The sequence below is a fragment of the Diuraphis noxia genome, unplaced genomic scaffold (genome assembly GCF_037042655.1).
Source record: "Diuraphis noxia isolate RWA-SAM2 unplaced genomic scaffold, SU_Dnox_SAM2 contig0001, whole genome shotgun sequence".
Taxonomy (NCBI): domain Eukaryota; kingdom Metazoa; phylum Arthropoda; class Insecta; order Hemiptera; family Aphididae; genus Diuraphis; species Diuraphis noxia.
In genome coordinates, this window is record NW_028301711.1 from 73,173,775 (window position 1) to 73,191,070 (window position 17,296).

General features: G+C 26.2%; 1 protein-coding gene across 1 annotated transcript in view; it reads right to left on the bottom strand.

The window, feature by feature from the left end:
- The window catches only part of LOC107168428 (uncharacterized), a 53,553-nt gene that overhangs the window by 23,317 nt on the left and 12,940 nt on the right, over positions 1-17,296 (bottom strand). The window contains exons 3-14 of the mRNA XM_015517833.2: positions 14,272-14,386; positions 12,652-12,731; positions 11,595-11,639; positions 11,311-11,445; positions 8,495-8,581; positions 7,178-7,240; positions 4,985-5,054; positions 3,248-3,432; positions 1,604-1,640; positions 530-601; positions 406-458; positions 143-269 (exon numbers count right to left, since the gene is read on the bottom strand). Coding sequence (XP_015373319.2) covers positions 143-269; positions 406-458; positions 530-601; positions 1,604-1,640; positions 3,248-3,432; positions 4,985-5,054; positions 7,178-7,240; positions 8,495-8,581; positions 11,311-11,445; positions 11,595-11,639; positions 12,652-12,731; positions 14,272-14,386 — 1,069 coding nt within the window. The remainder of the gene's footprint in view (positions 1-142; positions 270-405; positions 459-529; positions 602-1,603; positions 1,641-3,247; positions 3,433-4,984; positions 5,055-7,177; positions 7,241-8,494; positions 8,582-11,310; positions 11,446-11,594; positions 11,640-12,651; positions 12,732-14,271; positions 14,387-17,296) is intronic.

A 17,296-nucleotide genomic window follows, 5' to 3' on the forward strand; every position in this document is an offset into this window, starting at 1 on the left:
TGTATAAATAACATTTTTTAAGAAAAAACCCGTGACTTATTTTATTCAAATGTATCGAGTATTGCAATACTCATTTATGAGTTCTTTCCCATCGCTAATTGTGTCCATATCATAATTATGTAATATCAGTAGAACAACTTACCAACTGGTCCTTGAGGTCCTTCAGAACCATTCCTAATTTCATCTAAATTAGGATCATATATGCCTGGTTCTCCTTCACCACCTTGCACTCCAGGAATTCCTACACGTCCAGGTTCACCAATTTCACCCTTTATTACAAATTAATCAATAAGTGGATGTGTATTTTATTTTATAATTATATATCATTAACAATTTACGTCTAGTAAAATCAAAAAAGTAATAAAATACATCATTTAATAAAATATCTATTGTATCTGCACTTACTTTAAGTCCATCTTCGCCTGCTAATCCTGAGTATCCTGGAGCTCCTTTATCGCCTGTACATAATTTTCATGGTGGTATATTTTTGTGAACTTGTGAAAATATAATATTGGTTTTTTAATATTACCTTTCATGCCACTTGGACCAAATTGACCAACATTTCCATCTTTTCCTCTTTGACCTACATTACCTTGTGCACCTAAAATATACACATCAGCATTTTTATATTGCAGAGTATACTAGTTTAATTTTAACTTTACTCTAGCGTTTATTTAATACTTTTAATTCAAGTTGAACTGTTTTCTAACATTACTTTTTAACTCATGTTGTCGTGATTCAGTTTTCTAATATTACAATACTGTTGTTACATCAAAAAATTATTAATTATAAATCTCAGAACTACAAATCTACACATATTAATGCATTAAATATAACAAACATAACATATTCAGTAAAATATATCATAAAATATTTGTATTTTTGCGTACCTATCATTTAATTGTATTTCAGATAGATTTAGAAAATTACATCACCAATCATCACATAACTTATAATTATTTCTTTAAAATCCTTCTCAAAATAGAAATTGTTTTCGAGTGTTATGTAAGTAGGTATTTATTATTTTCAAGATATTTCTTGTACATTGGTGTACCTACCTACTACCTATACTGTTTTTCCGCATTGAGTAAATTGGCCAACTATAGTGTTGCGAGCCTGTATTCACTGGTTACTCCACATTTTACATAAATATTAAGAGGACGCCACACCCGCATGTGCCGTCTTCGTCTTTTAAGTACGTAACATGGCAAATTTTATGCTCAGCAGTTCCAATTTAGCTCCGTTAGTTTACAACTTAGAGTAAATTGTCCTCTTATAAGAATTAAAGGTAACATCATTATCTAAGTTTTCACTGAGGTTTTTTTATTATATTTCAATTTTGAAGCAACTTATGAGTATTTTTAATTTACTTTAAGTTGTAAACTAACGGAGCTAAATTGGAACTGCTGGGCATAAAACTTGCCATGTTACGCACTTGAAAGACGAAGACAACACACGCGGGTGTGGCGTCCTCTTAAATACCTATTATTATATTTTATATATTTCATCCAATACATTTAAGATCTAAATAATATAATATCACATGAAGCATTGATTATATAAATAAAACACCCTTTATATAAATAAATATTATATAAATTACCTTTTATTCCTTTGAATCCATCATATCCAGGGCGACCCTTTAATTAAAAATAATAATGCATTAGATCTTACATCATTACTTCGTTTAGTAGGTACTTACTAAAATTATAGGGTAAATCAGATCTAAAAAATTCTAATAGCTTGAATCCCTAGTCCCTAATTGTTTTATTAATACTCAATTTAATTAAATAAAAAAATCTTAGATAACTTAAGTAGGTACCAGAATAATATATTTTATTTTTTCAAATTAGCATCAACTTTTTCAACTTTTTTCCCAATTGAACTTTGCGATTCAGAAAATGCATTAAATACATCATGCGACGTATGTTTAGACATAATATCAACATTACACACATACTTACACTAATATATAGATATACTTAATGGCGAGGTGTAAGTTTTTTTCGGTTGAGGAGGCGTTGAAAAAAAATGTTAAGAAACACGTATCTATCACAATTTTCAGTGGACGATGGCGTTACAACGTGACGGCAACATCGACAATTATTGAGAACAAGTAATACAAACGGCGAGACACACGTTTCACAGTGAAGATAGTAAATCTCACTAACATTAAAATTACCCCAGTACTCTCGTCCCCTTACTTAGGAGAAATTGATGTAATATCATATTTTGAATGACCCGCATCGCCAGCTCGAACGCACAGCTGTATTGCGTGCATCTAATCTATTTTAAGAATTCTATAACTGTACAACGAAAACCCGATTTTAATTATATTAATACCTATTGAAACATAAATCATATTAATAATTTAAACTACGTTAAATTTGTAAATATTATTTATCCCGTATTCTAATTTCTAAGGGTGAGACGTTATTGTGTCGTTGTCTCAATGTCTCCTATGACGCTTCGCCACTAGGTATACTATGTATAATATATTAAGAGGATATCAGCGCACTATTTGTTTTCTCTTTCTGGCTCACTCGTAACATAGACAAAACCACAAAACGCATATACGCAGAATCATTTTTTCTATATCTTGAAGTAATTTTAGAGTAAAACCTCCCATTACAAAGAGATAGAAAATAATATTTTTGAGGGAATGACATATCGATTTGTCTAAATATTGTCTCTTAATAATTTAAACATTATTTAAATGTACAGTGTTGTTTTGTTGATTTTGAAAGTCAAATATCAATAAAATATAAAATCGATATGTCATTCCCTCAAAAATATTATTCTTTATCTTTTTTGTAATGGAAGGTTTTACTCTAAAATTACTTAAAGACATAGAAAAAATGATTCTTCATAAATGCGTTTTGTCTATGTTACGCGAGGGTCAGAGAGAGAAAACAAATAGTGCGCTGACATTCTCTTAAGTTACCTGTTCACTTATAACATAACACTATGTAATTTCATGGGTGCAACTAAGGGGGGAGGTTAGCATAGGTCCTTAGCACCCCCAAGTAAAAATTAGCGCCCTAAGGTATTATTTAAAAAGTTAGGTCCCATGTCCCATTAAGTCACAAAAAAATCAGGAGCTTAAGCACCCCCTTGTTCAAATTTCTAATTACGCCGATGTGTAGTTTTAACTTTTAAATTACGTTTTAAAGTAAAATAAATAATTATATTTTTAATTCTATATTGATGAAGTTATAAAAAATACTTATTACAGTAATTTACTTACCTTTAGACCTTTAGTGCCAATTTCACCTTTGGGACCAGGTATTCCGTTTTCTCCTCTTGGACCACGATCTCCTGGAAGCCCTTTGTATGCAGTAGAATCCGGAAGAGGATCCAAATTTTTTTCATTTTCAGATATTGTACTTGGGAGTCCTGGTTCTCCTCGATCTCCATCATCTCCAATATTACCTGCAAAAATATAACTATGGTTGATGAGACCAAATAATGTTGAAATATACCGTATATGAATACGTCCACGAGCTACATGGATAAATATAATGATATCAAGAGCCAAAATGTTAAAAAATTAATTTTTAATAATTTTATAGATAATATTGTAAATAGTGTTTTTTTTTAATTAGCCGCAAGTTTGCCACCTCTGAAATATACTGTAGGTATACAATTTCTATAACACCTATGTGCATTTTTATTTTTATTTAAAATTAATATTAACAACTAACAAGTAAAGGATAAATTTTATTCCTTAAAGCTTTTTTTTTAATTTCAACATACAGTTTTAATTTCATCTTCAAAAGCAAAAATTTTTCAAGTATTTTGATTTATTAAAATTTAATTTGGTAATGGGTAGTGACCGGATTCAAATGCTCTAAAAAACAAGAAAAATGCCTTAAAAAAATACGATTTAATGCCTTAAAAAAATGGTTTAACATCAAAAATGCCCTAACAAAACTTTAAAAATGGGTTTATATTCAATAAAAACAAAATTTTGTATTTAAAACTTATAAAAAATACACATTATTATATATAAATAAATCTAATAAAAAATATTTAAATACAATACAACCTTAATTAATTAACTTTAGATAAATAGTTTATCGTATCTTATCTCTTATCTTTACCTTAATGTGGGTAATAATCTGTTGTAACTTGTATGTATATATTTTGTGTCTATACGTGTCAACAATAATTTCGTAATTTCGTAACATAATACACGTGTCAACAATAATTTCATAATTTCGTAACATAATACATATTTAGGTATTTTAATTTTTTTTTAGAAAAAATGTGGAAAAAAATGACTTAAAAATCACAAAATGCACTAAAATTTTCAAAAAATGCATTAAAGTTTTAAAAATGCAAAATAAAAGTTACATTTTTTAATTCTTTGATGTATAAAATGAACTTTTTGCTTGGAAACTAATGTTTTCGGACATTCAGAAAAAAATGCAATTTGCATTCAATTCCATTCCCTAGTAATGAGTTGTTTACCAGTTATAAATATTAAAATTATAGATGAGCAGAGTTATTGACTTATTGTAATGGTTCAAATTGTTGAGGGGTAACCATGTACCATTCCATTCACTTATCTAAACTTTAAATACTTATAACTATCATAATCATAAATCACTTATTCTAAATTAAATTTGTATGCTTAAAATACTTGGAAAAATATTCTATTTTGGAATATGAAATTAAAGCTGTATGACGTCGTATCGTTATTTTTCAAAAAAGTAAAAAAAAAATTTAAGAACTAAAAACAGTAGAAATCATGAAAATATATTTTTTTTGTAAACATTTATACTTTTTGAATTAATGAATATTCAATTTTTTTTAAAATTACTTTATATACCTACCAATTCATTTAAAAGCAAACGAATAATTATAATGAGTTCTACGATTATTATTTAATAGGTAAGTAAATAAAAATATTAAATTTTAATATTTAGTTTTTATTATAGGCAGGTATTTTGTGCAAATTAAATATTTAATGTCAACTCACCTTTAAGCCCTGGTTGGGAGTCACCATCATCACCCTTCAGTCCATCATATCCAGGATCACCAGTAGGTCCCTGAAAAAATGTGAGTAGTTTCATTTTAAACCTAATTAAAACATTTAAAGCTTTAATATTTATTTTAAAATATAATATATAATATAGCTAAACAATACAATTTTAAATAATAAATATTTTAAAACATAGGTACTTAATTACAAGTATTTTAAAATTAAGCATTTATATAATAGTAATAAAATAAAAGTGTGATTCCTGTAATTGGCATTCAGGTTAGTTAAGTTTTATATTTTGAATTAAAAATAATTCCTATATTATCACATCAAAATTTACTTTAAATATATATTATTAATTAATATATTAAATATATTAAATATATAGGTAGATAAAAGCAGGGATGTAGTGGAGGGTATGCGTGAGTATGCGGCGCATACCCACTTTTCAAATTTTTAAAAGAGAGCATACTAAAGAAAAAAACTTGAGACTGGAAGTATGTGCTGAAAAACATGCGTATACCCACTTCACAAAAATTGTTTTAAACTAGCTGGCAGAAGTATTATCATATTATGTATTAGGTAAATAAATATACTTTATAATAATATTAATTAGGTACATTGTTGAAGTTATTATAATTTAAAATCAACTTAATAAAATAATAACTAATTATATGTTATTAATTTATATAATTGAAAGGAGGTGGAGGTGGAGGGGTTGATGCAGGCCGTAGCCAGACCAAATTTTCTGGTGGGGCAAAGCAAACTTTAGGGGGGGGGGGCGTTATATATAAAACAATGTCTGTCTAATATTTTTAAGGGGGCAACGCCCTTTCCCACCGTGGCTACGGGCCTGGGTTGATGACAAAAGCTGCCACATATGAAGCATACTCACAAATAACTTTAGGACTACATGCCTGGATAAAAGGTAGGTACCATCAGGGACGGACTGGTCAGGTATGCTATAGTGTATTGTAGTACACCAGACCGACTCAATATTTTATATATATTCGATAATCTTCTCTCATAGAGACTGGTTAGGACTGTTTAATGTTGTAGAATACTGGGTCTTTTACCTTCCAGTCCGCATCTGGGCATCATATAAAAATTATATATTGTTTATTTTATTTATCAACCTAAATTTGAATTATTAATACATTAACAATAACCAAATTAATAATTATATCTCAGTATGTTTACACAAAAATGTTAAATGTTTAATATTTTAATTTAAAAACGGTATACCTATAAGGTATACCTAGATCATTTGTCAACAATTCACATAAGTCACAATTTTCATTTAAATACATGATTTTAAGATAAAATCTTTTTTTTAAATTACACTCTGTAGTCTTTGACTTTGACATATATATATAATTTTTGAATGGCCCGTGGGTGAAAAATAAAAGTCTTTTTGGCATCCAGGTCAAAAAGTAGTTTTACCCAAAGGTCAGAATTATGCCATTGACTAATTAAAAAGTTAAAGTTAGTTACTAGTTTATTTATTTTCTAATCAACTTATGAACTTAACTAGTTTAATTGCCTTTGATTGACAGTTGAATTACCTTAGATTTTGTCAATCGATTTAAAAATATTATATTAAGTTAAAAACGTTTTGAAATTTATATGTAGATATTAATATAAAATAAATGTAATCTAACGCTATACCTAATAACACAAAATGTTTGTTATTTTACTTGATTAAATAATTTTGTATACATATTGATAGGTATATGTTATTATATTAGATAGACAAAATTACTCCCTAGCATATTACATACTAATATAAAAAAATAGATAGAATATTTAAACTGAGTTAATATTTTTTTCCATATTAACTTTAAACTTATCAAGTTAAATTTATAATTTGTTAAAAGTTAATTTTCAACTTATGATCATGTATGATGTGTCTTCTTGACTTAACTTGAGTTAATTATTTTCATAAGCTTGCCTAACTTTGGTTTTACCTTGGTTTACGATTTAGGTTTACTTATAACATATAAAACTAAGTTAGAATGCAATACAAAACCTTATTTATCATTATAACTCTTTAATGGTTTTAAAAAACTTAAATTAACTTATTAATACTTAATATCAAGCATAATGTCATAAAAGCTACATAAAAAAATGAAAAACTTTCATATACCGAATAGAAAATCTTAACAAAATATTTTAATATATTTTACTAACTTGTACTCCTGGCATACCAATATCACCTTGTACACCTTCGATTCCTGGATATCCTGGTTGGCCCTATAAATAGAGAAATGTATCAAAATTTAAATTTTATAAAATGTTTTCTAGCATGTTTTAAAATAATCAACAACAATCATAATTTATTTTTATTAAAAATTAAAAATAATAGCTAAGATAATGAAAGCTATACATATATTATAGTGTAAATGATTTACATATTTTTACACTCCAGTAGTGAGTAGTCTACAAATATTATAGTAGGTATATAAGATATTATATAAAAGGAAGACATGACAAATTAAATAACTTAAGATTAAGTCAATACTCGCATTTTAAATTTTTTGTAAACCAAAATTTAAAATTTAAATTAGCCAATTCATAAATCTGGGTTTAGAACATTTTTTTTACTGTAAAATCATTTAATTAAGTCAAAAAGTTTATTTCAAACATTTTGAAATCTCATCATTTTTGTTAACTCTTAAGTTGATCCAGTCAACATTGTTAACTCAAAAAGTAAAAACTTTTTTTTAAATATTTTATGAGAGTAGGTAGGTATATATTTATAAAAATTTAGAATTTTATAAAGAAATTATTACTTTTAAAATAAATGTGTAATTCCAAAAAAATATGAAATTTTAAAAATACTAAAATGAACCCCTTGGAATAGAATGCATACATACATTTTTCTAGTGTTTCTACAATTAAAAGTTATCTAAAAATCAAATTTAAAAATTGGTAATTTTAAATTTTTCAAAAAGAATTTATATGAAGTTTAATATTTTTTATTTTCAGTAAAAAGTAAAAATAAAAATGTTTTATTGTAAGTGAAGTGCAAGAATCAATAAATATATATATAAACAAAAATTTAAAATATCGATTAGAACAAAAATTTTTTCATTAGTCAGTTTTCTTTGTAATACCTACCATGTATTATGAATTCAGTATTGGCGTGCGTATGGAACAGTAACATTTTATAACTAGTCTATATCTCTGAAATACTAAATGATATTTAAATGTAGTAACACATATAAGTCATTCGGCGACAATTGCAGACACAGTGCTCACTGTTTTGTAAAACAGTAGGTACCTAGGTATATCCAGCCACCAAATTTTTCGCCTGTTATACGTTTCCCAAAAATTCTTGGTCGTGCCGCCACTGTGGGGATTTTATATATTATATTATTTACGGACACCTAATGAATTATTTACAATGATATCGTTGAATTTACTATGAATTATTTTTATATAAGAACAATTCCCATAGGTACTAATTATTTAGGTATGCTATAATACAATTTTTAACTGACTTACTTTTTCTCCTGGCGAACTTGATTCACCTCTTTCGCCCTTCAGGCCTTTACTGTTTGCACCTCCATCCCCAGGATCACCTCGTAATCCCTAGAAAATAATGATTGAAACATTCACGGACATAATCTATGTCAGAAGTTATAGGAGTTGCATAATATATTATCATATTATTGTTCTCGATCTATAGCAGACCAATTTAGAAATCCAAGCTGTACAAAGGTAAGCTTAAAAATTTACATTTTGCATAGGCATTTGATAAATTTTTACGGAAAAATGAATCTTTTTTGTTTTTTCATACGCATATTATGCATAGGTATTTAATATTTTCAAAAAGAAAATTGATCTTTTTCTTTCTTGAGCTGTGTATTTTAATAATAATATTGAACATAAAAATTGATATTATTTAAAGTAGGTATTTATTTTATTGTATTGCAGCCGACTATTGATTTAACGAAAACGATGCGATGTGAATTTAATCTAAACCGCATTAATATTCTAATAAATTTAACTATCTTTCGAATAGCTAAATTTTTTTTAAATAATTTTTCAGATCAATAAAATGTCAAAATACAAACAGTTTTCCATCATATTAAGATATCATGAATTTATTTTTTATATTTGCACATTTTACATATCTTTATGTAGGTACAAAATTAATAAAAACATAAAGTGTATTTTTTTGAAATTTTGATTCAATTTTTTACACATTTAAATTTTTTTAAATTTTTTAACTCCTGTAACTTCCGAACCCAAACTGTAATAAATTATTGTTGTGATATACTGAGTGATTCATAACATCAAGCATGCTTACCTACCTCTTTTTTATTCAATAATACACTTATTTAAAATCTGATTTTTGGAATTTTTAAATATATTAAAGACTATATTTTCAAATTTTTGAGATTTTTTTACTACTAGACAAGTGTTCAATGAAGCTAAAAACTTCTGTTTTTCAATTGAAAAGTGGGTTTTCAATTGTAAATAGTTAGTGGATAATTTTTCTGAAAATGTTGACATGTCAGAATCAAAACCCGTATCTGTACTTGGTTTATGAGTTATTTTGAGCTCTACAAGGATTTATAAGACATAGGAGCTTTGTTGATTGGAAAATTTTAATCACTAATATTAATCTATCACTATAAATAATTTTTAAAAATGCTTCAAGTATAATAAATATGAATTACAATATTACATCTATTTTTAATTTTGTAAAATCAGTTTTAAGGACTATTATCCTTAGTACAAACATTTTAATAACTTAAAAATTGCTCATTCAAATTTTTAATTACGTAAATCCTGGTTTTCTAAAAAAAAAACCCTAAAAAAAAATGTACAGTAAAAAAGGGAGGGTGGTCATTTAAAGAACAGAAGTTTGTATTGCCACAGGACACTACTTAGATAGTACCAAAAAATTCAAAATTTAAAAAAATTGTCTAAGTATGTTTTAAAATCCCAAAAATTAGAATTTGAAAAATCTATCATTTAAGGAAAATATGGAGGTGAGTATACTTGGCTAATTACCCTATTTATTTTGTTTTGGTAATAAATCATAACTTCGAGTCGAATCCCAGCTATTAAATAAATAGTATATTCTATGGTTAATAATAAAAATATAAAATAAATGAGTATTTCATGATATCGATTTTTTTATGACATGAATTAAAATTCTTATCTATTTGTAATTAAATCGTTGAAAATTAAAAAATTTAGCTTTGAAATATATTAATTATATTAATCTTAATGTAATATTTAAATCGAATTCAACTGTCTTTAAAAGTTTAAACGATTCGCATTAATTTGGTTGTAACAATATACATACATACATTCATACATACATACATGCATACACACATACATACATACATACATACATACATACATACATACATACATACATACATACATACATATATATATCTTTTGGTACAGAAAAATGTTTCACCGACTTGAGAGTTATTTCAAATAAAAATCTAATCTTGTTATTATTTATTACGGAAGGAGAGGGTAAAAAGTAACAAATAATTTAAAACAAAAATTTAAGAATAATATACAAGCAATTTTTGACTAATTTTATCATGGTCACTTCTATTCAACCAATTGAGTGTACATCAAGATGCCCATAAGCATCTTACAGTTATCAAAAAACATCCAAAATACATCAATAATTTTGTGGTTGAGTTATTTTAAACCTTAGTTGTTAAAATTAAAAATTGAATAAATTTTAACAACTAAGATTTAAAATTGTAAACATCATTCCCAAGTTTTTTTATTGACAAAATAAAAGTTCAGCATACATTCTCATACAAACTTCAAACATTCCATTACCTATTGCTTAAATTTTAATTTTCTGTATTGAATACAATTTTCAAAATATTGCACTAATGTAAAGGTTTTTCAAGGAGTTGGAATAATGTTATGGCTTGGCCAAAATACTTGAAAATTTAATACAAGATCCCACATAAGTTTTTCTTCTTTAAAAATATAGAAAATACACGTGTACCTACAGTTTTTTTATGAGTACCTATTTGAAGTTAAATTTTTTACAAATGTTGTCAGAATCACGAACATTTGCAAATTGCAAATCATTGTTTAGTTTATCATCGTTAAAATTTAAAAACTATGGATTGAAAATTTAACATAAGATTCCTCACAAGTTTTTCTTGTCTATATTAATTCCTACTACATTCAATACAGCCACCCACTCATTGACAAGATACACTAGGTATATATACGGCAGACTGAGTTCCCCAGTTTTTTAATTAGGTATTAGTTTTAATAGGTTTTTTTCACAGATACTATTTATTAATAATAATATGCACCTGTAGACCATCAAGTCCTATGAGACCTCGCTCACCAGGAACTCCGTCTTCGCCCGGAAGTCCGTCATGACCATCCGTTCCATTACATCCCTCTAATCCTTTCAGTCCTGGTGGTCCGACTACACCCGGATAACCCTAGAAAAGTAAAGTTGAATAATAAAATAATAATAATATGATAATATACTATCGTCATAATTAATATAAATATTCTAATAAAATAAAACATGCATTTATCTAGTCGTATCGTACAAATTTGAATTGTTAAAATACCAATTGTTCCTTACTTTATCGCCATCAATTCCACGGGAGCCAGGTAAACCATTTTCACCCTGAAAAAGTGTTAAATTTGTTCACTTTTAAATTGAATACCGATGTTATTATAATAAAGTTATTAATATTTTGAACAATTTAAGTCTATTTTAATTGTGAAACTTGATTTAACAATTATAATCAAAGTCATGCATAATCAATAACCGTTGAAAATGATGTAATATATACTTATTTTTTTTAGGTTGGTTTAGATTGGTTTATGAGATGGTTAAGTTAACCAAATATTTAAATAGCACATTATAATTTTTATGATTTGAAAATTTAAAAGTTCCAATATAATTTGAAACACATTTACATTAATAAAACTAGGTACATTTTAACATAGCGAAAATTTACTTGAAAAATTTGATTTATAAATTGAACATATTGTATAATCTGTATTAAGACCCGTAGATACGAGGGAGGTACAAGAGAGGGTGTTACTCTCGCTATATCCAATCGTTGAACCCTCTCTCTAAAGATATAAGAAATTAATATTGTTTTTATATATGATATCCCTCTAAAACAGTGTTTCCCAACCTTTTTACCACCACGGACCACTTCGACAATATTTTATAGGTCGCGGACCACCTCAAATTTACGCAAACTAGTAAAACCTTTTTTTTTTTTTTTGCTTATTAGCAAGAATACACAAAATTTATCGAAAAATGTTAATTTTTATTATTTTACTGTAGGTACTAGCTATTATATATAATTATTAAACTTTACTAATAATATGTCGTCACTTACGTCCAAGCGATATTACGGTGAAATAAAATATTTTTCACTGTTTAAAAAAAAAATAATAATTTTTAATAGAAAACGAAGAAAGGTACCGCGGACCACCTATGACTGGCCCACGGACCACCGGTTGGGAAACACTGCTCTAAAATTAGGTCTGGCTACGAGCCTGCCTTATATAGGTGCAATATTTATTGTTTAACGCTTTTATGATGTATTTATGTGATTTAAGACTTGTTTGATATTTTTTTTAAATGTTTTATTTATATTTTATAATATATATATATATACTCGATATCCTTTTAAACCAAGATCTCCCCGTTCTCCAATAGATCCTTTTTCTCCTTTTGTTCCTGGTGGACCATCCGGACCTAAAATTGAAACATAAACTGATTGTAAGCCACTGTATGTATATGCGATTAAATTTGTGATAGATAATAAGCAATTATTTATATATTATTTATCTTTATTAAAAAAACGTTAATAATAAATTAATAACTCAATACTTAAAAATAAAATTTAAATATTGAAATAGTGAGCATAAAAAAAGAAACTCAACTTCCCCATAAAAAACTAAATTATTTTTTAAATCATTAGTTTCTTTTAATTATGTAGCTCTTTATAGTATCAGTATAATGGAACTTACAAATACCTATTCAATGGGATATGTCAACCCTACTTATATTGCTAAAGATTCATAGTATCATGTAAGTGGCATAACCCAACCAACAGCCTGTATATGAGATACAAATACAAACAGTCTTACTTTTGGACTTTGGCTATAAACAATTTTTTTACTAAAATTGAATGTCTTAACATTTTTGTTAGTTTTCTTATTTTTTTTAAAAATATGATATAATATTTATGATTTATGTTTTAGATTTATGAAATCTGTACATTTATAATATTATAAAAATAATGACATAATATATAATGGGTTTGTTAATTGTTAGAGCACCTAATCGGAATTTGTTGTAAATAATGTAAATTATAGAAATAACTTTAATAAAACTTATAAGAAGGAAAACAGTGAAAACACGCATACAGACGAAATATTTTTATAAATGCTAAAGTGTATAAGTCATAAACTTATTTTTAAGTGATTTTATAGAACCAATTCAAAATGTTCAAATGATTAGTTGAATACTAAATTAAACAATTAAAAATAATAATTGATGCAAGTACCTATACTTAAAAGTTAAAGACCAAAATATTTTTAATAGGTACTTATTTTTATGTATTTTAAAGATTGTCATTTTCCAACATACATTTATATCTTAAAATTTTAACCCTTTTATTTTGAACATTTTTAAGTAAGTAATTTTTTAGATGCTGATATACCTATTTAATTAAAAACTTGAATGAATAGTTTTTAAGTTATAATTTAAAATACCTACTTAATATGTCTTTGTGTTTTCAGGATAATACTTGATTATTAATTATGACTTTGCAACAAAATATAAAATATAAATGAAATGAATAATCACTTATTTATAATAGTAAAAAATATATTGATATTAATTAGCACCATAATTTTTTTAATTATAATAGCCCTTATACCCCTATTTATTTAAGCTTATTACCTCAGATTATTATCCTCAGTGATTCTATTACCACTAGACATTCCTTAAAGATATAAAAATATGATATCCAAAATATAAGTAGGTATCTATTTTAAAATATTGTATATATTATACGAGAAAATATCGAAAATCATTATTTTATATTGTGCAGTACCTACTACCTGGTAGTATAAATATTTATTTTTTCTCGGAATGTATCCTAACGAATTACATAAATTCATTTTATTCTATGAACATAGTATGTTTTTGTGAATAGAAGATAAATTAAAATCACAAAGTAAATACAAAACACTAAATTACAGATACAACTATGATTTTAATATCAAACCTGTTTCTCCTGGGGCTCCTTCTGAACCTTGTAGTCCAAAAATACCCTTATCACCAGGTTCTCCAACAATTCCTTTACAGTCACATTTAAATGGATTGCTGCATCCTCTACAAGCCTATATACAATAATCAAAACAAATCAAATTAACATTTATTCAATATAACTTTTAATTAATTATAAGTAAAGTTAAGATAACGTCCATAAAACATAATAATAAACAACAACAACAACAACAACAACAATAATAATAATAAATAGTAATCACAAAAATGGATTCAAAACAAATTATTAATTGATTTATAAAATTACTAATAAAAATGATTTCTTCAAGATTTTCCAGTTTTGGCTGTTATTCTTTTTATTGTAACATGGTTTATTTTGAGAATATTAAAAAAGTAAACAATTTTAACAATATTTATTAAATACTCAGAGTAATATATTAGGAAATATAACTTCAGTCTTAGTTTTTTTATAGACATTTAACAGAAAACAACCAAAAATTAACAACATTTTAAAATAAAAAATAATATTTATTTATTCATATATATTTCATTTATTTAATATTAATAATTATCTTTATACTTGTGATAAAATAAAAAAACCGAACAGTCAAATTAAATTGGGAGCAGGCCCGATTCTATTCAGCCTACCCTGTAAACACGTCACTGCTGATTCATATTAATGAAAATTTAACTTAGCCCGACTGGCTTTTAATATTTAAGAAAAGACCAGCCTGGCCCAAACTTAACTTGTATTCCTTTAAAATTTGTCACATTTAACTTGTTTATTGCGTAATGTAAACTTAGATTTTTTTAACTAAAATTTCTAGGTTTTAAATGAATGCATTCATTTTATTATGAGCTACAAATACAATTATTTATATTTATATTTATGAATTTGGTCAAATTGCATTTATTTTAGTCGAAATACACTTGGGTTTAAAAAAGGTAATGGTTGAACCACCTCGAGTTAAAAGGGAGGGATAGGCAAATATATAGGGGGGTCAGGCCCCTAGCCCCCCCTTAATTGCGCCTATTATGATATTTATTTTGTATAAAATCCATCTTGCAATTTCTACATCATATAAGACAGCATATTTTTTGCATATTTGTAAAAATATGCTTATAAACATGCATCACTATAAGCAATGGTAAGTAAAAAAAGTACAAAAAACGCACCCAACGACCTAAAGGCGATGAAGTTTAAGTATATATTAAATATTTTACATGTCCAACAATTTTTGGTTTTACCCATGATAGTTAATAGTAGGTACCTATACTAGTCCTATAGTGGAGATATAGCTTTACTTGTTTTAGAGGAGCTTGATTGTTTATTTTGTTCAATTTAAAATATGTTCTAAATATCTAAATACTATAATAACCATTTTTCGCGTTGGTCGTAATTTTTCATTCTACTAGACATTTGTACAATTTTACGAATCGCTTCCCCAATTTTACAGAATCAAAGATGGCCGATGGAACATATTTTGGTTACATTTTGTTTTTTTTTCAAATCATCGAACTATATTAACTGTTGAGCTTTTTTCATATTATCAATACACTAATATTAAATTAGTAAATTCAATTGCTAAAATACTATTAACTTGACATTTGCAATGCATAATCAAAAATTAAATGCATTCTTACTTCTCAGTTTGTTGTAACAGCTATTAGATTACAAATTTTAACTAACTATGCATAATAAGTACTAAATTGTAAAACACGGTCATTTTGGAATTTCGAAACGAACAAGAAAACGTAGACAATTTTATATTTTAGAAAGAGGAAATCATCTTCTAAAGTAGGTACTTGAAAGGCTGATTCAAATAATTCAATTATTTGTTTCTTAGTACATCGCTATTGTTTTAAAAGTCAATTCATTAAGCTAATAATATATTATGATGAAAATTCGTAATTATGATTATTATTGTCTATCAAATTTTTAATCAATGCTGAAAATAATATAGTATTAAACGTTTTCACTAAACAGGATAGGATGTTTAATATATGTATAACTGGTATCTTTGCACGGACATCCGGTCACCAGTTTCAAACGATTAGATTATACATTTCTTAACCGTACCGATTCAATAAAATTAGTTGACAACACCCGTTATGAAATAAAGGCAATCGCAGCCTACGTTACTAGGATTTCCGGATGATAATCCAACTATTGGAAGGTCCCTTATGAATGACGAGTATAAGTACTTCCGATATTCACGTGCCAAGGATGTATAATACAAATAAAAGTATTCATATGTTCTATAAATTTCATTTTTTTACTTTTACGATTAATGCGCTACTATAAATAAACTTTAAAATTGATTAATTTGAATATAACATTTCAGTTTCCCTTTCAAACTATTCCAACTTTTTCATTAATGGAAAGTTATACTTCAAGCTATTAAAACAAATTCTTCATTAGCTCAACTTGATCACCATTAAATAGAAATATTTAAATTTAGTACTGTTTGAAATTTTTTGAGCGAACATACTATATTAAATATGTAGGTAAAATAGAGTAGTCATTGCAGGTAACTAAGGATAAAAAATCCACTCAAACTTTAATTTACTTCTATTCCACAACAACAAATTTTTAGTTGAAACCGTATAAAAAATAAAAATTATCAAAATATGATCACATAGACACACATTTATTTGAAAATATCTAATGGACAAATATATGTTTAAAACTTCTTTGCTATTTAATTAATCAAAACCTATAATAAACCATTTTTTTTAAATAATACATATTACATACTCACTTCAAAATAGACATTAAAACTCAATAAAACAAAAAATAATTTATCTACCTAATAAATTACTACCTTTATTCTAATAACTTTATACATTTGATCATAGGTTATTAAAGATAAGCATAGAAAACTTGTATTAAAATTAGTTGAATTGTTTACATAAGCCTATAATGACCTTTTTTTTTAAATTTTTATATAATTTAAGATACCTAGTTAATTAATTTTGTCAACGGGGTTTTTTTTATTTTAAATTATAAACATTATTGGAAT